General features: G+C 40.7%; 1 protein-coding gene and 1 long non-coding RNA gene across 2 annotated transcripts in view; one reads left to right on the top strand and one right to left on the bottom strand.

The window, feature by feature from the left end:
- rai14 (retinoic acid induced 14) overlaps positions 1-20,936 on the bottom strand; it is a 29,954-nt gene extending 9,018 nt beyond the window's left edge. Inside the window, 9 exon segments of the mRNA XM_089020550.1 lie at positions 121-302; positions 1,141-1,247; positions 3,494-3,564; positions 3,926-3,983; positions 4,095-4,159; positions 5,115-5,203; positions 6,318-6,448; positions 18,564-18,640; positions 20,714-20,936. Of these exon segments, the coding sequence (XP_088876676.1) occupies positions 121-302; positions 1,141-1,247; positions 3,494-3,564; positions 3,926-3,983; positions 4,095-4,159; positions 5,115-5,203; positions 6,318-6,448; positions 18,564-18,599 (739 nt within the window). The 5' untranslated portion in view covers positions 18,600-18,640; positions 20,714-20,936.
- Positions 186-18,553, top strand: LOC148884550 (uncharacterized). The gene is made up of 4 exons (XR_016118279.1): positions 186-321; positions 11,543-11,615; positions 16,437-16,502; positions 17,918-18,553. It is a non-coding gene; the product is annotated as an uncharacterized LOC148884550 (long non-coding RNA).
- Positions 20,937-22,094: the final 1,158 nt, after the last annotated feature.

The following is a 22,094-nucleotide window of genomic DNA, read 5'->3' as shown; positions in this document are numbered from 1 at the left end:
GCAGTGACACAGAAACGGCGTTAACCAAGAGAGTTGAACAGTATTGAATTGCAAGTGGGTCGAGTGTGTACTCCAAATTTGCATGTCTTTATTTACCCCGCACTTGTGTTTGTGTCTCACCAGGGAGCTGCCTCGTCAAAGCAGCAGTAAGTGCCGCTTTGACCTCACAGTTGGTAGACATGTTGGCATAGTACAGAACATCGCGGCCATGAAAATCCACTGTGGAAACCACTGCCCCTCTGTGAACTAGAACTTCCACGACAGCCACTGCATTGGACTCCGTGGCGAGCATCAAAGCCGTCCTGCAACGTGCATTTGAAAGTGAGTGGTTGGCCCACAAATTGTCCAATGTAACTCATTCACTGCTAGTCGTGCAAAAATGTATCCACTGCAGTAGCAGGGTTTTTGTCATTGTCACTCAAATTCCAGGACCCAGGAGTATTGAGTTTTAGGACTACATAAACATGCAATGCAGCGTAAGAAACTTGAGACTCTCTTCTTTCATCAGAAAAAAAAGTTAATTCCTAACTTATATGCGTCTGGAGTTATATGAGCTTGAAATGCGGTCAGCTGTCCAAAATACAATGCAATACATGCAGTAGTCAAGCAGCAGCTTGTCCGAAAGTCGATCCGATATAATTGGACAACTACATGTCTTTTTTTACCTTTTAGTTTGAAATGGCTCAACAGGCTTTTCAAACAAAGAGCAATGGTGGCGTACAAAATAGGGCCCATTTGTTTCAATTGTGCATGTCAGATAAAGGTGCTGCAGGATAGAAGACCAGAATAGCATTCTGGAATGGACTGCTTGTAATTAGTGCTAATTTTGGAGATTTGATTGTATATTGGTGTCATCCAATAATTTATTTTAATTATATTTATGTATTTACTTTTTGATGAGAACCAGGGGGACACCCCTTATATATATATATTTGTCAGAACAGCACTTCAAGGCCTTGAATATCAAACAGTTGAATGAAATACGGTCATCCCAACAGAAATTGAGCGTGTCTTCTTCTGCCACGTGACCGCATATTCTGTCATCGTTCATAATCCATAAAGAAAGAAGCCCCTGCACTGTGCCCAAGACCCAATTTTTTGGTCCGTATTTGCAACTTGGCTGCTGTTGTGCTCCCATACCTGCCACTGTTGTCAGAAGTGTTGATGTCAGCGCCGCAGTCCAGCAAAGTGATGCACACTTCAGCGTGGCCGTGTTTGGCTGCCAGGAGCAAAGGGCTGTGCCCGTCCTTAGGGGGTGTGGAAAAGTAGCATTGCCAACATTAGATACACAACAGAAAATATAAATCCACCATGTGGATTCAAATGTGAGCCCTAGCTCCTGTTAAAACTCATGTGGAGTCACACCAGGACATGAACCTGGACATTAGACATTGCCGTTTGACACGAATGGTATGTTCAGTGACTGTGTGGTGAGAGAAGTCTCGCCATTATGTGAAAAGTGTAGAGAATGCGTCATCACACACAAACACAAATGGCCAAGTGAGAATGAGCAAAGAGAGCGTTAATTTTTTTCCGCCTCAAATGGATACAATTTACATTACTTTCATTGCAAATATTGAGTAGCACATCTCTATGTAATTGCCCTTTTGCACTTGGAGCGTGACAGCGTAAGTAACTTTAGACTCTCTTCTTTCATCATAAAAAAAGAGTTAATTCTTAAGTTATATGGGTCTGGAGTTATCTGAGATTGAAATGGGGGCGGCTGTACAAAAGGCTTCCTCGTGAAAGGGGAAAACATTGGCAGAGGTCTGACCAGCGCTTGATCGGCAGCCCTCCACAAGAAAAACAAATTCGGGAATGACGCTCTACGTCATGCTTTTCAATTCCTGAGTAAATTCGGGAATGGCAGTGAATGGGTTAAGCGGGTTTAACTCATCCACTGACAGACGTGCAAAAAATATGCCCACTCCAGTTTTGGGACTACATAAACATTCAATATATCGTTAGAAACCTTTGACTCTCTTCTTTTACCACAAAAGAAAGTTAATTTCTAAGTTGTATGGGTCTGGACTTATCTGAGCTTGAAATGGGGACGGCTGTACAAAATACATTATTGATTTATATAGTGCTTTAAAAACAGCTGAAGATGTTGTTGAAGCGCTAAGATGGACAAAAGACAAATACTGCCCCCTCGTGGAAGAGGGAAAAAATTGCCAGAGGCCTGAACAGCGCTTTTCAATTCCAGAATAAATTCAGGAATGGCAGTGAATGAGTTAATTCAGTGCTGTGGTTTCTTTCCCCCAGCATGTTATACTTGAAAAGTATGTCATGCTCTGTGGATACAATGCGATGTCAGGGCAGAAGCACCTGTTCATTTTGCTGCCATTGTTGTTGCTTGCTTTGTAGTGTATGAAAAAAATGGGGGAGGGGGTGAGGTCATGTCTCCTGGATTATGTCACGACGCTTTCATCCATCCACAGCAGGTTACAATTAAGCGTTTTGCTGACAGTCGTGTGCAGCTGCAGAGAGTGAAAGACTGTCCCAGCAATAGCCATGTTGTGTTTTATATTACAACCCTGTCGTGCTTCCGCACGCACGCCCGTGCAGAATTGGAAAAGATATGTTGTAGCATGCTCGGTTGCACCAGGTTAAGACTGAAGCAGGCGTGTGTTCGTGACAGTTATTGGGGTCATTTAAAGAACATACTACCAAGTTGTTTTAGGAATTTGGGATCCCATTCAACGGATCCATCTGTTTCCGACATATGTAAGACGTAGCACGTGGCCTGGCTTTCCTTTCAGTAACGTGCTGAGCGTTTGTTCAAAAATCTCCAGAATGCCACACATACGTATGCAAATGACAGGCGCTGGAAATCTCAATGACTTAACACGAACACTCAGTAAATACCCCTCGGATCAAACCACAGGTATGGAGCTCCACTGCAATGGAGACCACATGTCTGCGGTTTGAGAGTGCAGTTCCCACAGTACGATGACCCCTCTAGCATAGACGCGCAGGCATGCGAAAATTTTACAGAAAAACAAATTCAATTCATTTATGAGTAGTAGCGCTTTGGGTGCTGGTGATTTATTGGCTGTCACTTGTTTTACTTACTCTATGCGGGGAAACATCAACAACAAACAGATGCAGAAGACCAAAGTGGGATTGGCTTAGTTGGTTTTGTCACGTTTCGGTTTGCGGCCAATGTTTTGTTTTACCCTGTCACGTCTATTGTTTGCTACTTTGGACCTTTTTGTTCTGGTGACTTTGTTGTTTGCGATTTTACTCCTGCTGACTTTATTTAATACAGTTTGTCGAATACACCCTGCTCCTCCCTCCTGTTTGCTTTTTTGGGGTCCACCACCACCTTGCAAATTGTGACAGAATGACCCAACCCTGAATGGTCGTGCCGGAGTCCTGATTAAAACGACCTGTGCAGCTGCAGGCACGGCCCTACAGTGCCAACCATTGGTCACAAACCGAAGCATGACAGGTTGCACAGAGTAGGTAGACAAAATGAGAATATACATACGGCGTCTTTTAGGTTGACAGCACTTTTGAGTTCGCACAAAAATTGGACAGTCTGAATCCTTCCACCAAGAGCTGCGGGTCAAATGAGATAGACAAAACATTTTATTTTATTTTTTTTACAAAAGACGCATTCCTTGGAGATTGCAGAACTGGACTACACCCACTTCTGATAGACCAAACCAATTAAAAGAGGATTATTTCCTCCAATAATTCAAGACGAGCAATGTGATTCAACATTCATCATTTTTTCACTTTGTGTTCAAAGAATTGGCGTTAAATTCCTTTTCATCACTTGATTCTAAGAATGGTAGATGATTCCTGCGATATATGAGACGAGGGCTAATAAAAAAAGATACTTTCCCATAACCTGATCTAAAGATTCCTCCTCAATAAATTAATATGGTGAACTTTACACTTGTTTTGGAACTCTTACCAGCGTGATGCAAAGCGCTCCTTCCTGAGCTGTCAACTGAATCAACAGGACATTTGCTCTGGAAAGCAAACACGTTGTCAATGACTTCATGGGAAAAGCTCATTTCCTCAAAAGCCGGTTAGTTCTCTGACTAGCTTGAACAAAATATTCTTCTAAAAGTGGTCCTTACCTGAATAAGCCTTTTGCAACACTCAGCGTGATTGTTCTTGGCTGCCAGGTGTAACGGATTTAAACCTAGGGATCAATCAAAACAAAGTTTTATGAAGATGAGTTAAAAGTAGATAAAAAAAGGAAATGAGCCAAAACACTGCATTTAAAAAAATATTTATTCTTGAAAATACACATATTTTAACTCATTCACTGCCATTCCCGAATTTATTCCGATTACGTGCTGGTCAGACTTCTGGCAATGTTATTCCCTCCCACAAGGAGGCAGCATTTACGTTTTGTACAGCCGCCCCCACTTGCACCTCATATTACTCCAGACCCATATGACTTAGGAATTAACTTTTTTTTTTTTCTGATGAAAGTCTAAGGTTTCTGATGCTGCATTGAGTGTTTACGTAGTCCTAAAACTCAATATTTTCAGGGTCTTGCAATTTGAGTGAAAATGACAAAAACCTTGTCACTGGAGTGGACACATTTTTGCACATCATCTGGAAATGAAATAAACCATTCATTGGGGGTGCGCCTTATACTTCAGCGCGGCTTATAACCGGAAATTACGGTACAAAAATGTTTTCAGTGTTATACAATGCTATTTCAGTGTTGTAGTTCCCAATTTTTACCTTCTCTTAATATTTGGGAAATAGGTCTTCAGTACATGTCAATCTTTCCATCATATGAAACTGTGGTATGACAATTGAGGCGAGTGTACGACAGCAAATATGCTTATGGTGTACCGCCCCATAAAAGCATGTGACCAAATCTGAGCAGCAATGTTCAACCGACAAAAAAAAAATGTGGTTGCATCAACGCTACGTCTGGCAAACTGATTGTCGAGCCCTGGTTTTGTCTTTTTTGTGTGGTTCCTTCATACTCCTTTGTAATTAGCACTCTTCACTACCTGTTTTAGTTGATATAAACGTGAACTTGAATTTCATATGGTCTTACTACGTTCGTCGATGTCAACGAGCTAGCAAGTATAGCCAACGCCACAACAACATCGTGCTTTGTGTTCAATACCAACCTGTAGCATCCGCCACTGTCGGGTCAGCGCCGTGTGAGAGGAGGACAGCCAGGCAGTCGGTCTGACCACGTGACGCTGCTACGTGAAGACTACATACAAGAGCGAGAGGGGGGGATGAATAATGGCTAAAAATGCACGTAGGAGAGTACAGACCTCCATCAAGTTTTGCACTGTTTGTCCACTTAGCAGAGCGTTTCACGCTTGGTGAGTTGTTACCTAACAGGCTACTTACTCATTCATGAAGAATGATGTAAGACGTCATGAAAGTCATCATCTCTGTCCTATGGTGGAATGTGTTAATGTGTAAAAAAAAAAAAATGACCTGGGACACAGGCCCATAAAAACAATGGATTGCAGTAATGCTAACTATAAAACCCTGTAAAAAAATAGGCATGACTATAAACAAGTACATGTATCCACTTGGTGGAGGTCTCTACAAACGCAAACAAATGGCTCTTTAACTTCCTGAAAGATCAATAGCCGTGATAAAAGCAAATATAACCAACACCTTCATTTGGGGGGGGGGGGGTCATCCTTGGTGTGAATGGCGGACGTCTGTGTGTGACTTTAGAAAGGCAATCAACTGAAACTGTTTCCAGCCCAATGAGCGAATTACACATGCAGATTCCCTTGAATGTTGACCAAACACACACACACACACACACACACACACACACACACACACACACACACACACACACACACACTATACCCGCATGCCTTTCGATGAGCTTTTTATCACCATGGAGCCGCCGTGGACTCGCCCTTTGTGCTGTTGTCTTGCAAAGACCAAACTGCCACATTCTTTATGACGAACAAAGGTTGCGAGTATCTGCGACCGTATGTGTGTGTGTGTGTGTGCGTGGTCTGTGTGTGTGTGTGTTTGTGTGTGTGTGAGAAAAGGTCAATGACATGAACTAAATGTGTGGTGCATTTGTTTCGCCAGCACGCTCAGGTGTCGGTAGCGTCTCGCTGGTTTATGATTTTATTGGCTGCTGAACACAAGCAGCGGGTCAGCGGGTGTTTTGTTTCAAGGGGAAGAGAATAAGGTCGAATATGAATACAAAGCGGACACGATGTGCCATGGAATAACAACCAATAAAAAATAGAGCAAAAACAGGCATATGGGCATTAAATATGAATTGCCACTTAGTCTTCCTGTGTAAATCCGACCTTAGACTACTTTCCAAACAATTTCCTTACGCTGATTTGCCCTCGCTGTCCAGCTTGATAGGACTGGCGCCTTTCTTGGCGACAAGCGACGCCACCTTCTCCGCCTCGCCGTGCTCCACTGCAGCAAGCAACCGCTCGTCATTTTTGTTCCACTCGTTGACCTGTGGGGGCACAAAGTGAAAGTTACTTAGCCGATGGTAAAAATCATAAATCATTGACCATAGATGCCTTTTGATTTGAATTTTAAATTTATGGCCCGTTGAGGACAACCAAAGTTGAACTATTTATGCTAGGCGGTTAGGAATGTTTAAATGTTGCCGATCTCTAGTTAACTCATTCACTCCCAGACGATGTGCAAAAATGTGCCCACTCCAGTGCCAGGGTTTTTGTCATTGTCACTCAAATTCCAGGGCCCACAGAACATTGAGTTTTAGGACTACATAAACATTCAATGCGGCGTTAGAAACGTTAGACTGTCATTTTTCATTAGAAAAAAGTTAATTCCTAAATTCTATGGGTCTGGAGTTATATGAGTTTGAAATGAGCGTGGCTGTCCAAAATACAATGCAATCCATACATATTGTTTGATATAGCACTTTAACAACAGCTGAAGCTGGAAAAAAGCGCTAACATGGAAAAGGGGGAAATGCTGCCCCTTGTGGAAAAGAAAAAAACATTGCCAGAGGCCATGGCCAGCGCCATATCGGCATCCAAGCACAAACAAACAAAACCCCAAAAAATTCTGGGATGGCGCTTTACATCATATTTTTAATTCTCGAATAGATTTGTGAATGGCAGTGAATGAGTTAAAAAGATGAACATAAAGTTTACTATCCAATATTTTCTGTGAGGAAAAAATGTATACAGTATTTCTAAATTCAACGGATTGTAGTCACCTAACAAAACATATTGTGCTTAAACTTCAGAGTTTGCGCCACGTTTATAACACACAGAGCCCCGAGATGCTCAGCTGTTTAAACACAAACTGTTCAAAATGTCATCCTCACACCAATACTTAATGTGAGTCATGTTTTTCCTGAGGAAGACATTTTTTTTTCTTTTGGCGTCATCCAAGCCCGCAGTTCTCATGAGCCACTTCCAGTTTGGACATGAGCAGGCTGCAAAATTACGTATCCCATTACTAATAACGTGAGATCACACTGAGACAAAAACCTGCAAACTTGAGCAGGCATATATTTAAATTCCAACAAAGCAATTTTACGCAGTCTATATCATATCCTATCAACTCATGTAACTAAACCGCACTTTGGACAATACTGGGCAGGGTTATAGCTGACCTGATAGCCTACTGACCCACACCATGATAGAATTGTGAACTCTTTGACTCTATAAACTATGCTGCGCAAATTGAGGCCTGTGCATGCCAGCACTGTATGTATGCCAATATAGAAATTGATGGCGAAAATAGCCTCTGTGGAAAAAGCTCCAAATACATTTGAACTCATTCACTGCCAGACGATGTGCAAAAATTGTGTCCACTCCAGTGCCAGGGTTTTTGTCATTTTCACTCAAATTGCAGGACCCACAGAATATTGAGTTTTAGGACTACATAAACGTTCAATGCAGCGTTAGACACCTTAGACTATCTTCTCTCATCAGAAAAAAATAGTTAATTCCTAAGTGAAATGGACCTGGAGTTATCTGAGCTTGGGATGAGGGCGGCTGTACAAAAGACAAATGGTGCACTCTCGTGGGAGGAGAAAACATTGCCAGAGTTCTGATCAGCGCTTTTTCGGCACCCACCCTACTTAAAAACCAAAACCTAAACAAATTCGGGTGTGGCGCTCCACGTTATGCTTTTCAATTCCCGAATAAATTTGAGAATGGCAGTGAATTCGATATATGTACAGTAAAGTCTCGTTATATCGATATCGGATATATCGATAGTCCCGGTTATATCGATACTATTTCTATGCACACACGGAGAAAATTACATGCAAACAGGGTCGGATATATCGATAGTCCCGGTTATATCGATATTTTATTTCGAAATGGCGACTCGCTCATGATCCACCCTTATTTGCGGTAAAGTTGATCGTTAATCGAAAGTAGTTGGTACCACTAACAAAGTGTGAGACTCTTTCCAAGGAAACGCGACATGAGCAATTTGTACATGAAGTCCAAGGCAAGGATCATGCTGAGGAGATATATGGCCAGCAGCTGTTCAACAGAGTTATACAACATGACACAGCAACCGTAAAAGTTAAACGCGATCCGTTCCGGGTTGGGTTCACTAAGTTGTCCATCGGCGTGAATAGTTACTGCAAGTGCCAGTAAAGTTCATGAAAATCTTTCACCTTATGCGAACCTCTGCGTGTGTGTACAGGCTAAAGACTACCACGTGTTTCCGCATCAAATACAAACATTGACACTGCTGCACTTATTACCGCAAAGGCTGTCATGAATTAAACCTATGAAGCCTGCCCTACGGTAACTTTGGTTACTTTTGTCTTCTTCTCAGACCGAACCAAAATTGGGATTCTTACGCAGCCTAGTTGTAAAGAGGGGAAACAAAAGTGAAAGGCTGCCCCCCCCCCCCCCCGTATAGCAGTGTGACAGCGTTCGATGACATTGCCACGGACAGGTTCAAGTGGAGCGGAATGCGCTGCTCTACTTTCGCGGCTTGTGTGGCATCCTGGTGTGAAGGCCGATGAAATAATCATGCGCTAGCAGTGAGCATGACTAAGCCCCCTTGACAAAAGCCAACAAAGTGGCCCAATGTAGACAATATGTGTGACATGAGTGTGGGCGGGTGCATTAAAAGTTTGAAACGCGGGAGTAGTGGAACAGAAATACATCATGGGGCTTGTATGCTGATATCTTTAAAGGAACTACTATTTTTTTTTTGCAAAGGGGACCAGATTTGGGGTGTTAAAAATGCAGTGGCGTGCCGTGCATATCACCCTTGGGCCTTCAGTAGTGCTATGTCTAAAACAATCCAAGCTGTGACTGTAAATAAAAAGTGTGGTGTGATTTACTAGGGGTCCCGTTAGCCAGGAAATAACTTGTGAATAAAAAAACGCTGTCACTAAACTGTCCGAGTTTTTAACCATGAACATGTGGATTCATGGATCATATGTCGTTTTTTCACTCCGCAGAGAAGATTGAACAACAGGATTGGGAAGCCTTTCCAACCTTTCTTAATGATGCCCATTTTTTTTCTTGAAATGGCTTTCACAGTAAATCTGCAACAAAATCCATTTCTTCTCCTCCTTCAACTATTGTGGGTTGACAAAACCGCAATTAAATCAACACAACAATGCATTTGTTTATGCAGCTCGCTTCAGATACAGAGTGCTAGCCAATCATATTTTGTGTAAACTCTGACGTTACCCATGCCTGCGAGAAGGCCCTACGCGTCACCAACTCGAATTTTGTTTCGTTAAAGGAACAGACATTTGTTAAAGCAACAGTTTAATCGCCTTATGCAGCAGGGCCTGCAGAACTGATTGTGAAGGCGTCCAGATAGATTTCTGAACTTGGTAACAAATGATGGCTGAAATGTGATTGGTTAAATGGTTAAATATGAAAACACACATTTGGAATCAGCACAACATTGGGAAATGCAATGAAAGCAAGCTGAAAGACAATTTGGAATTATTTAAAAAGAATGTATGGACAAAATTAATCAGTCCGTGATTCAGATATTTTTAGCCCAGCAGAGAAGGCCTTGCCACTGTAAGAATGTCGGGAGTCAATTACTCATCTACTAATTTGCTGTTCCTAATTGAACCTCTAGATGGCAGCACTACGTACACACAGGTAATCGCATATTCATTCTACATGCGCGCCAGACGTTATTGATTTTATGACATAGGCTGCGGGCCGGATGTAAACTGACCATGGGCCGCATTTGGCCACCGAGCCTGATTTTGAACTATGGTGACCTGCTGAATCAGTCCGACATTCCCAGCAACAAATAAACAGTGTTGCAAGGGAATATTTTGCCATTACAGTCATTCCTCCCCCCTCTATTTGTTTTCATGTCACTCATGGCTAATATTTTGGTTCATGTTATTTCAGGAACTTTGCAATTTTGAATTGGATGTACTGGAATTAAACTGCGCAAATTTGCACTTGTTTTGTCGAAAGTGACTCAAAATAAGGTCATGTGACCCGTTACAATTTAAAGACGGTAGTCTTGTCATTACAACCCAGGCGGTGCGTCGGTGGGGTCACTCATCCTGCAGTGATACTGTAAGCAGGGAACATCATTGTTCCTCTTTGTGTACTGAGAAACGTGCAGGAGTGTCGGGCAACCCACCTCAAGCCACGTTTGTCTCCAATTCGTTCTTTTTTAGTTGATGTTCTAAATGCAACAGGGCGTGGACACTTGTCCCTTTTCCTCCTTACTGTTTTTAGCTTGACACTCCTCATTAAGACACGCAGAGAGTTTGCTGATAACGCTAAGAGTTTCCTGTTTGTCCAAGCTTGTGGTTGGCGGTTGGGATAAGAATTCAGATGAAGAGTTAGGGGCCAATTGGGGGAAAAAGGAGGAGGGGAAAAATGCAAATAAAACCCCAAAAATTGTTGTATCCTTACCCCTCTGCCTGTTTTTTTCCGCCTTAATGCTCAAACAATGAGTTTGTGTGAAATTTCAAAGAAAACGTGCAATTGGTTAAGCACCTGTGGATGTTTGTTTATCCACCGGTTTTATTATTTTTTTCCTCAAACAAATCCATGAAGAGTGACTACTCCGTTTCTTTGAACTTCCTCTGCTCCTTCAAGAGAAAAAAACAAACACTGAATTGGAAACAGTACTTTATATGGCGCATGAGTATTTCATTTTTTATTTCTTTAATAGCGCCACATTTACTGTGAGCAGATGGAACAACACGGAAAAACTTTCCAAAGACCCTGACACTTCCCTTCAAAATATCACCAAAGCTAATTTTGTTGAAGGAAGCATAAAGGGTGTTGAAGTTGGACCAGTCAGGGACTTTGGATTTAGACTTATTTCTGCACAGCAAATAGATTTCTACAATTTTTTCCTTGAAGGCCTTTGCGCACATCTTCAATGTTCGTTTGTTTGCGAAATCAACAACAAAATATCTTTGACCACAAAGTATTTGACAGCAAATCTGTTGTTTGAAGCCAAGTGAATCAATCCATTACCCTGAATTGAGAATTGAAATCACAGAACCGAAATACCACCCGCAGACTTCAGACTTCTTTGAAATCTACAAAGAAAGACAACACTCAGTCCAGAAGGGAATAACCTCCTCGTTTTACAGGAACATCCTTTGTTTGGAAAAGACAGGAAGGAGAGGTCCGGAAGAGTGAATCCAAGGAACTAAAATGGCCAAGGTAAGCTAGAAACTGACACATTTACAATGTCTGTGGCTGTAACTGCAAACGCCTTGTCTATAACAAAGCAGATGTTCTCAAATGTCTTCAAACAATGCATTCGTTTTTGTCATTCTTGTCAGAGCAAAGACAGCTGCATTAAAAGACCTTAAAGTAAGAAAAAGTAAAATTAATAAACTCTCCTACCCTGGAATCTGAATTCAGAGGTTCATAATAACTCAGAATGATCTGGATTTCAAGTCAAGATCATAAAAACAATGAACAGCATGTGTACCTGTACCGTAAAAAGACACTTTCCCGTAACACGGACCTTTTGGAAAAGATTAAGTCATCTCTACTAAAGCATTCTTGAGTTTTAAGCAATCCGAGTCTGCTTCTAAACAAGTCGTGCAGTTCCAGGAACAAAAACATCAAACCGATTGTGTTCCTCCATTGCAAATCTATCTCACATTTAAACAGTCTCCCACTTTACCGCTGCAACTTTGTAAGTGTGATTTGCAACGCAAGTCACACACAAAGCATTCAATTTGAGCAAAAGGGAAGTTGCTATTCAAAACAGAAAGATTACGCCGCATGTCCGGCATTGTGGCTTCATGTCAAGACAACCCCGACTTAAAAATAATTGACTGGAAACACTTCCTCAGGCTACTAATAGCCATTCCCGCCCTATGATAAAACACCACCCAACTTTGAAATAAAACAACATCATTACGAAGACTTTGGATGAAACCAACTGTGACCCGAAGCTATTTTGATGCTTCATTTACATTAATCAGCACACGGAGTCCAAGCTGTCCGATATAAACGAGAAACAGGCTTCATTTGGCCACTTGATATGCCGTAGCTGCAAATCTGTCATTTTGAGTACTTAAATCATCGGGTACAACTAAACACACAGAACGGTAACTGGGAAGCAAAAACATTACAATCCACAAATCAAAATGGTCCTCAGCCAAAAGTCTCTCATGAAGGAAATTGTAGATTTTTTTTTTCAGGTGGCCTGAAACGAACCTTTGCTTCGTCCACATCCGAGTCTGATAGATTGTTCCAGTTCGGCCAAACAAGCCAAACTAAACAAGATGTTTGAACCAAAATGAAAGCAAGGAGCCAGACTGTTCCTTTGGTTCGAGTACACAAAGAATAAAGAAAACATCTGGATGATTTTCAGCTCAATTAGCCGATGGCCGTGAATAGCCGTGACGCATTATTTGGCAGCGGTGAGGTATGCTCGGAGTGACTTCAGCGTCGCAAAGAATTGATGTGAAGCTAAAAAGGTAGACATTTTTAATCAAATGAACTCATGTAGACTGAATCTGTCATCAATTCGGAGTCACATTATAATCATGGCAACACCTTAACTCGAACCTAGTGACCGTCAGTATGTATTCACAATTTCCAGTTAAATTTATAAGAGATGCCGCCTGTCACGTTTCGGTTTACGACCCATGGCTGGCAATGTAGGGCCTGCCTGCAGCTGCACAGCTGTCGTTTTAATCAATTGCAGTGAACTCATTCACTACCATTCAAAAATGTATTTGCGAATTGAAAATATGACATAGAGCACCATTCCCGAATTTGTTCAGGTTTTATGTTTTTCATTCTTGAGTGCGGATAAAGCACTGGTCAGACCTCTGTCAATGTTTTTTTTTCCTCCCACGACAGGGCAACATTTCCCTTTTTTCCATGTTAGCATTTTGCCCCAGCTTCAGCTGTTGTTAAAGCGCCATAAAAACCAATATGTATGTATTGCATTGTATTTTGGACAGCCATCCTCATTTCAAGCTCAGATAACTCCAGACCGATGCAATTTAGGAATTAACTATTTTTTTCTGATGAAAGAAGATAGTAAGGTTTCTAACACTGTATTGAATGTTTATATAGTTCTAAATCTCAATATTCCGTGGTATGGAATTTGAGTGACAATGACAAAAACCCTGGCACTGGAGTGGACACATCGTCTGGCAGTGAAATAATTCGACCGATAATTAGACTGCTGGCACGACCATTCAGTGCCGGGTCTTTGTTTCATCCTGTCACGTTAAATTTCGTCTTGTCCGTTTGTTTGGTTTTCAGTCATGTTTTAGTCATGGTTTTGTTTGTTACTTTGGACCTTTTTGTTCTCATGACTTTGTTGTTTTTGATTTAGTTCCTGTTAACACTATTTAATACAATTTGTCAAATACACACCGCTCCTCCCTCCAACCTCCTTTTTGGGGGGTCCACCACCTCCTTGTAAATCCTGACAGCGCTAAGCTAGGGAACACTCTGCCACTTTTTGTTTTGGTTTTAACTTAAAGCCAAACTCAGTGGAAGTTTAGCAGTTCAGTTATGTTGAAATTTTGGTTCATTCCCAAAGCAAGGAGACGACACCACACTGCGCCCAATGTCTCTCCTCCTGCCAAGCCTGTTAGCTCCCAAGCTAGCACCTCTTTCTCACGACAATGGTGACATAGATTCCGACCATCAGAGGCTTTAAGCAGATATATTTTAGTGGATTAAACAATATATGTAGGAATTAAAAAAAAAGATCAAAGACCAAGGAGCATCCTTTCTTCAGCCGGTGTACCTGGATACAACTTTTATTGCATTGTCTTCAATGCAAACATAGAGTTAGTTCATCAGGTTTGTTTGTTTGAATGAAGACATCTCTGTGGAGTGTTTTTTTCTCTCTCCCTGGCTCCAATTTGTCAACACAGACACTCGCCCTTCCTCCCCCGGATTAACAAGGGTCTCTCCCTAAGGCTTTACTGTCACTCTCGCATTAATACTCTTTTGCTGCACCCAGCCAGAATAAACTCAGACTGGCCACATCGAGTCAAACTGCGCCAAATAAAACATTCACCACCAAAGCGATGCCTCAGCTGTATAAGAAGTCATCGTTTGGGCCCCAAGGCTTCGGCCGCTATGATGTTCAGCTCAAAAACGTATTGCTCTGCAAATAATTGAATTTATGTGGTCTGTATTTCCCCATAATGTACCAAACTACCTTAATGGTGTAACTCCACGCTCTTATGCCCGCGGTACAGAAAACATTCTGCAGAAATGTTTTCAGATGATCATCATGTGACCAAGTGCCCTATGGGCAGCGGCGCTTTATTTAACACAGCAGACATTCCATCATGCCTGATAAGGAGCTCTCCATTCCTGCGATATTTACACAGCTAAAATTAGATTCCGTACGTGGTGGAATTGCAGAAAAAAAAAAAAAATTTGGACGGGTGTTCAACTTCATGTCGTGCCCCCAACACTCTCCACCTCGGATTAATTGATGCCATGGAACAGATGTGGGAACAGGAAATGTAATCCGTACATCAATTAAATTGTGTGTGTGTGTGTGTGTGTGTGTGTGTGTGTGTGTGTGTGTGTGTGTGTGTGTGTGTGTTGTGTGTGTGTGTTTGTGTGTGCGTGTGTGTGTGTGTGTGCGCGCGCGTGTGTGTGTGTGTGTGTGTGTGTGTGTGTGTGTGTGTGTGTGTGTGTGTGTGTGTGTGTGTGTGTGTGTGTGTGTGTGTGTGTGTGCACATATAACATGGATACAATGTACTGTACATGGAAGTTACAGTGGTATGAATGGGGGAAGGGTAATCCTACCTACCCTGGCAGCTGAGAGAGCAGTTTTTAAATCGTGACAATAGACAAAGGCCCTGTGCGAGGCACTATTGTCATACAGACGCAACACAACAAAAGGCCACATATATTAACTCATTCACTGCCGTTCCCAAATTTATTCAGGAATTGAAAAGCATGACGTGGAGCGCCATTCCCGAATTTGTTCGGGTTATGGTTTTTCTCGCGGGGTTGGGTGCCGAAAAAGCTCCGGTCAGACCGCTGCCGATGTTTTTCCCTCCCACGATGTGGCAACATTTGCCTTTTGTACAGCCGCCCCCATTTCAAGCTCAGATAACCCATATAATTTAGGAATTAACTCTTTTTCTGATGAAAGAAGAGAGTAAGTTTTCTTGTGCTACATTGAATGTGTATGTCGTTCTAAAACTCAATATTCTGTTGACCCTGCAATTTCAGTGAAAATGACAAAAACCCTGGCACTGGAGTGGACACATTTTTCCACATCGTCTGGCAGTGAATGAGTTAAAATGAGTATGTACGCCCAGCAGCTATTATGAAAAAGATTAAAACGCCCGTCAATGCATATGACCTAATTTGATATGATGACATATTCGTAGCTTAAATCACATAAATATTTTTTTCATTACCAAAGTGGATAGTAATGTTTTTTTCCCACACAATAGCGACCATATGTGGCATCATCCAGATCATCAATGATGATTTTTAAATCTGTTAATGGGTGCTGGTCACTACAGACTTGTTTTGCTCGGTCGAAAACGGCTTGCTTCAAACAATCAATCGAAAGCTGACCACGTGAAACTTTGAAATCTGATTGGTTCAAAAAACTGTCGCAAGGCTGACATAGTTTCATCGGTCAGCACAATTGATTCTGTATACCCAGGGCAGATTAGATTAAGGAGGCAGCACTTAGACAATGAAATCAATGGGACAAAATAGTCTTACATCGTCATAAATTTAGAAGGATACAGTGCAGCCAAGAGAAAAGATGACATGTATTTGGATTATTTCTGTGGAAATTGATGCGAGATGGGTGAGAAATCCAAATTTGAATGAAAACTGTTGTCACATTCTTTTCTACAAAATGACCATCAAAAGAAGGCCGATCAGAGTGCTCAATCGAATGTGGTAGTGATGTGTTGCAAACATGCCATTGCAAACGTTTCCATATACATTCACAGCGCTAACTCTCTTTTTTTTCTCCCTTTTTTCTGCTCGACTGGCTGATGTAACGATGAGGATGCGTGACACGCTCTCAAAGGATTCCTCTCAGATGATGCAGGTTGTGGAGATTGATACGAGAAGGTGAGATGAACACATAGCCTAACGTTAATCAAGCAGCTCGATGCCGAGCATGACATTTTTCCAAACAATGGACGCCGTTGTTCTCTCCCACATAGCAGAGCGAATTAGAAATCATTTACTTTCAACTGGCTGCATGCCCAGGCAAAATCGCAGGGATTCATATTTGGGTTTGCAAGAAATGCAAAAGAGCATCCGCCAAATTTTGGGTTCTATTTCCCGAAATGCCAATAAAAAAAAGGAATATGAGACGCACACATCACCATTTTCTGTAGCTCCGAATAATGACATTTAGCTGTTCCAGTTGGCTTTCCATGACATTTGTTGACATTTTACAAAAGCTTCGATGGTTCCGCAAAATATATTTCTTCCATTCTGCTGATGCAGTGGATACAAATACGATTTATACTCGCATACTAATTTAGGAGTGGGATTAAATATATATATATATATATATATATATATATATATATATATATACTGTTCACACTGCATGGGGAAAAAAAACATTCATGTCGCATATTGACTGAATGAATGAATAAATACATAAATAATAGATGAATCAATAAATGAAGGAATAAATAAACTGCTAAATAAATGAATATAAATAAATACATAAATAAATAGTTATGTAAATAAATACACAGATAAATAAAACAGGTATGTAAATAAATTGATAAGTAAATAAATAAATAGGTATGTAAATAAATACACACATAATTAGATAATGATGTAAATAAATAGGTACATAAATCAATAAAATAAATTAATAAATGGATGGATCAATAAATGAATGAATACATAAACTGCAAAATAAATGAATATAAATCAATAAATACATAAATAAATAGTTAAGTAAATAAATAGATAAATAAATGGGCATGTAAATGAATTGATAAGTAAATAAATAGGTGTGTAAATAAATATACAAATAAATAGATAAGGATGTAAATAAATATATAGGTACATAAATAGATAAATAAATATGTATGTAAATAAATAGATAAACAGATAAATAAATGGCCAAATAAATAATTAACTAAATAAATTGGTATGTAAATAAATACTTAAATAGAGAAGTAAGTAAATAAGTAAATAAATAGGTATGTAAATAGGGATGTAAATAAATACATAAATAGATAAGTAAATAAATAAATTGGTGCAGTATGTAAATAAATAGATAGATAAGTAAGTAAATACATAAATAAATAAAATAAATGAGTGAATAAATAAATAAATAAATAAATAAATAAATAAATAAATAAATGAATGAATGAATGAGTGAATAAATAAATGAATGAATAAATGGGCTAGGGCAAGTGTCGTGGTCCTTATTCACCAATCATCGACTTAATCAACTTCCTCTTCAAATCCAAGTTAACCCGAAAACTTCCAAACTTTTCCCGTCTGCCGTTTAGCTCTGTCGCCGACAGGACGACGGTGACAGCGGATGAGTCAGACTCAGCGGAGACGCCTCACTTCCTGTGAGTGTTCAATATGTTGGACTGCGAGGCTGAGATAGAGCCGTGCTTTCACCATAAATGGATTAATCATCTGTGGGGTAAAATGTGCTCGCTGAGATTTTCAGAACTGCGGCCTTTGCTGGAATTAAGCCCGGGCACTCCCACAATGTGGTCCTCTTAGATGAATCAGTGTGAGAAAAGTGCGGTTCGTTTCACGCCGCTCAAACGCCATCAATCACGGTTTGGCGACCTCGTCTCCCGACTGACCTCATTTTTCTGGAGGTGCTCGGCTTCTCATGGCACCCGCAATTAAATCCGTCAGAGCATGCCATGGCACACGGAGATTTTCTCATGTGTTTTCTGTTTACAAAAGCGCGAAAGGGTGAGACGGGGGGCAGGGGTGATTATACGCCTGTTATGATTTCAAACCGTTTGCTTTATTTAGTTGTTTTTGCAAAAATATTAGTCATTTGTGCCGCCCGGGGTTGGGGAGAGGTGGCTATAAATCATCCGTAGCTTCCCTAGATGCACACGGCCGTCTGCCATGCGGGCATGTGCGCACACTTGTGATTTCGTCACGAGCATATGTTTTAGTACTTACATCAGTTTTCCTGAACTTGGCTTTAAGGCTCTTCATGTTCGGTCTAGTAGTCCATGTAGTCGCTCGCCCACTTGCAACTGGAAGAAGAGAGAGAGAAGAAGGAAAAAAAAACACAAATGTTGAACAACTGACTCATTTGAAGTTTTTTTTTTTCTGTCAAACTTGTCTTTTGATTTGTCTCGCAGTAACAAAAAAAAACTTCATTTCACATTGATCCCACTTTTATATTATCACTAAATCCCCAAGCAACAGGCTGTTTCGAAGTAGACACCGCACATGCTATTCTAATTTGAACCTCACGGCAAATGGTTTCCAGCTTTCTATGCTTTCTTCCGTTGTTCTAAATCACCTCCAAATCCTCCGGGATGTCTGGCAACCGTATTTCTGCCTTAGTTCCCTCAAGCAAGCGCCATTTTTTTTTCTTTTTCAGTTTATTTTTTCCTTCATGACCTTGTTCATGATTTACCTGCCAAAGTATCACAGCATATATTCCAGCCTTTACTTTTGCTCTCCTGTAGCGACTTGAATTTCCAGCATGCAAGCAATGCGGAGCTATTTCAATGTCACGGTTACCTACCCGTGGTTGGCTCTTTCAAAGGACACAGGCAAGAACATAATCAGGTTTTATACGGTGTGAGTAGGGGCACACACTGGTGTTGGGCAACCCCTCTTTTCACATGTTACAATTTTAACTCATTCACTGCCGATGTGCAAAAAAATGTGTCCACTCCAGTGCCAGGGTTTTTGTCACTCTCTCTCGAATTCCAGAACCCACAGAATATTGAGTTTCAGGACGACATAAACATTCAGGACAGCGTTAGAAACCTTAGACTCTCTTCTTTCATCAGAAAAAAAAGAGTTAATTCATAAATTATATGGGTCTGGAGTTATATGAGCTTGAAATGAGGGCGGGTGTCCAAAATACAATGTAATACATACATATTGTGCTTAAACAACAGCTGAAGCTGGAACAAATCGCTAAAATGGAAAGAAAGGAAATGCTGCCCCCTTTTGTGGAAAAGAAAAAAACATTGCCAGTGGCCACGGCCGCTCGGCGCTTTATCAGCACCCAAGCATGGAAAAACAAAACTCAAACAAATTCGGGAATAGCGCTCGACATTATATTTTCAATTACCGAATGAATTCGTGAATGAGTGAATATTGGTGAAAATATGTCTTATTTTTTCCCCACCAAACAAATCCAGTAAGTGATTTAGCTAGGTGGGTGGTTATAAAAAGCAAATGGCAATGACAGTATTCAGGTTTACCTTAATTCTTTTTACAAAATCTTAACCTGCATCAAGGACTTCAGAAATGATTTAATTTAATCTTTTTTTTTTCACAAATACATTTTTTTAAACATTTTAATCACAAATGAATTAGAAATATGGTTATTGTCATTAACCAGTTTAACCATTAAGCGTGTCATTAACCAGTCTTACCAAGAGTCGAAAGTGATATCAAGATGTTTCAGAGTTTGAGCTACGGTCACGTGACATGTTCAACTCAGAAAATGGGGAAAAAAATAGCAATTGATATGCTAAACCATATTTGCAGTTTAATCTCGTTCATTTCTATACGTTCATAGTTCCCATAGAACATGTGTAATTTGGAATATTACTAAATGTCTTCAGCAAATTTAAACAATTTCTTTAAATTGTAAAAAAGGGGGGGTTAACTTCTTCATCCACTTGTATGACAGTTAAACGTGCTGAAACGTACACAACCAACGTTAGCAGACTACCACAATTTACCAGTTCACTTCTTTTTACACTTTGGTGAGTTAATCGCGTTGTAATGTTACAGGTTGTCCACACAAATCAATTCAAATTCTTTTGTGTTTGTGTTCAGCCAATTCATTGTAAAATACCCGCGCCATCGTTTGTTTGTTATGTTCGTGCAACATAGATGTCCTTCATCTTGAGTAAACGTATTTGCAGTGTACAAATAATCCAAAAGCATGTTCAAATTGCCAGCCTTTTTTTTGCATTGTGGCCGCGAACGGTACAACCTAATTGTTTGCAGTACCGAAGTAACGAAAGACGCGCGACGTGCATCTTCGCCGCCGTAACACGAGACTGCAACAAACAACTCTTAGAAGGGGAATTGTCTAAATCGCGCACAGTTATTTCCAGAATACTCTTACTTACCGTTTTTTTATGTAGTCGGGGGAAATGGGCTGGAGATCCTCCTAATAGGAGCCAAAAGGCGAATTAGCTAGTGAACAGCGAGTCGTTGTTCTGCCTCCTCTCGAGTGGGAGGATGCAGAGAAAGCTGAAAAAAACGGTGAGGGCAGACGGACAGACCGACACACTGGCCCGGATCTACCCCGGCCGCATACATTAAAAGTTGGGGCTGTTGCCCCCCCAACCTCACATGCAAAGCAGTTGGCTGCCTGTGGAGTGTGACGTCATACCGCCCCGGGCTCTCGTGACCGAGATGGGGAAGGTTGGGGGGGGGCTTCCTTTGTGCTTCATTCATGAACTCAATGGAAGGATTTCGCAGCTTGTTTGAACGGAAATACGGATAAAGCTGGAAATAAAGGTTCAATTAAAAATGTAGAACACGTTAAATAAAAATAAAAACTACAACGGACACCATTTTTTTGTTTCCTAACTGACATCAGAAAAACGTTTTATAGCATCTAAAATACCCAAAACAGGCAGGCTGATATTTTTAGTCAAATGCAAACCACCAATAAAAATGAGTTAATGTACCAAAACTACTTCAAAATGATCTCGGAGATGGCGAGTTTCAGAAGGTCCCGCCCCCTTGTTCGGGACGTCACGCCAGGATTTTTTGCCTTGCTCTAGAATCAAAACAATGGCTTCAGAAGATGCTTTCTTGTTACTCATTTAGTTATGAATATGATTCAAATAGTTCTGAAGAGGAAAGCATAAATGTTTGCAATCGATTAAAGAAGTCCTCCCGTGTCAATTTGAGCCGTTAGGACTTAATGTAGCGTCCCAGAAAATGCACAAGATGGCGCCCAAGCTCCGTTGGAAATGGGCTGATTTGTCTGCTGGGAATTTGTATCAAATAGTAGTCTTGGTGCAACACACATCGATTCACCATCTCGTTATTCATGTGTTTTCCTTCTAATTTCGCCATCAACACGGATCAACACGAAGTTTTCAGACCAAACAAAGTACCCAAAATGCATTGTGTGTCGCTTTCTCGGCCAGGAGCGTTCTAGACGTGACGTCACGTCAGGCATCGTCATCAACTCGAAAACAAGATTTCCTGAATATTTGGTGCAAGTCTTAAAACGTAAAATATAGCTATATGCGGTGGAATCTTTGTAAAATACGCTCAGTCGAAGTCATTTGAAGTGATTTTAAGTATTATGGACACAACTTGTCCGGAGGCGTCAGTTGTCCTTTAAATGTTACAAAAACGTTCCGATCAAAATTTAGTACAATCAGGATGCATAGTTTCTAAACTTTAATTCAGTGTAGTTCATGCTTTATTAAAGTTCATAACTTTCATAGCTCTGGCCAGTATGCTCTTCACTTACGGCTAGTGATACTA

Source organism: Hippocampus bargibanti, linkage group LG18 (genome assembly GCF_051943395.1).
Source record: "Hippocampus bargibanti isolate YZ-2025 linkage group LG18, ASM5194339v1, whole genome shotgun sequence".
In the NCBI taxonomy this organism is placed as follows: domain Eukaryota; kingdom Metazoa; phylum Chordata; class Actinopteri; order Syngnathiformes; family Syngnathidae; genus Hippocampus; species Hippocampus bargibanti.
The sequence above is the reverse complement of the archived record's forward strand: the minus strand, read 5'-3'. Positions and strand labels throughout refer to the sequence as shown.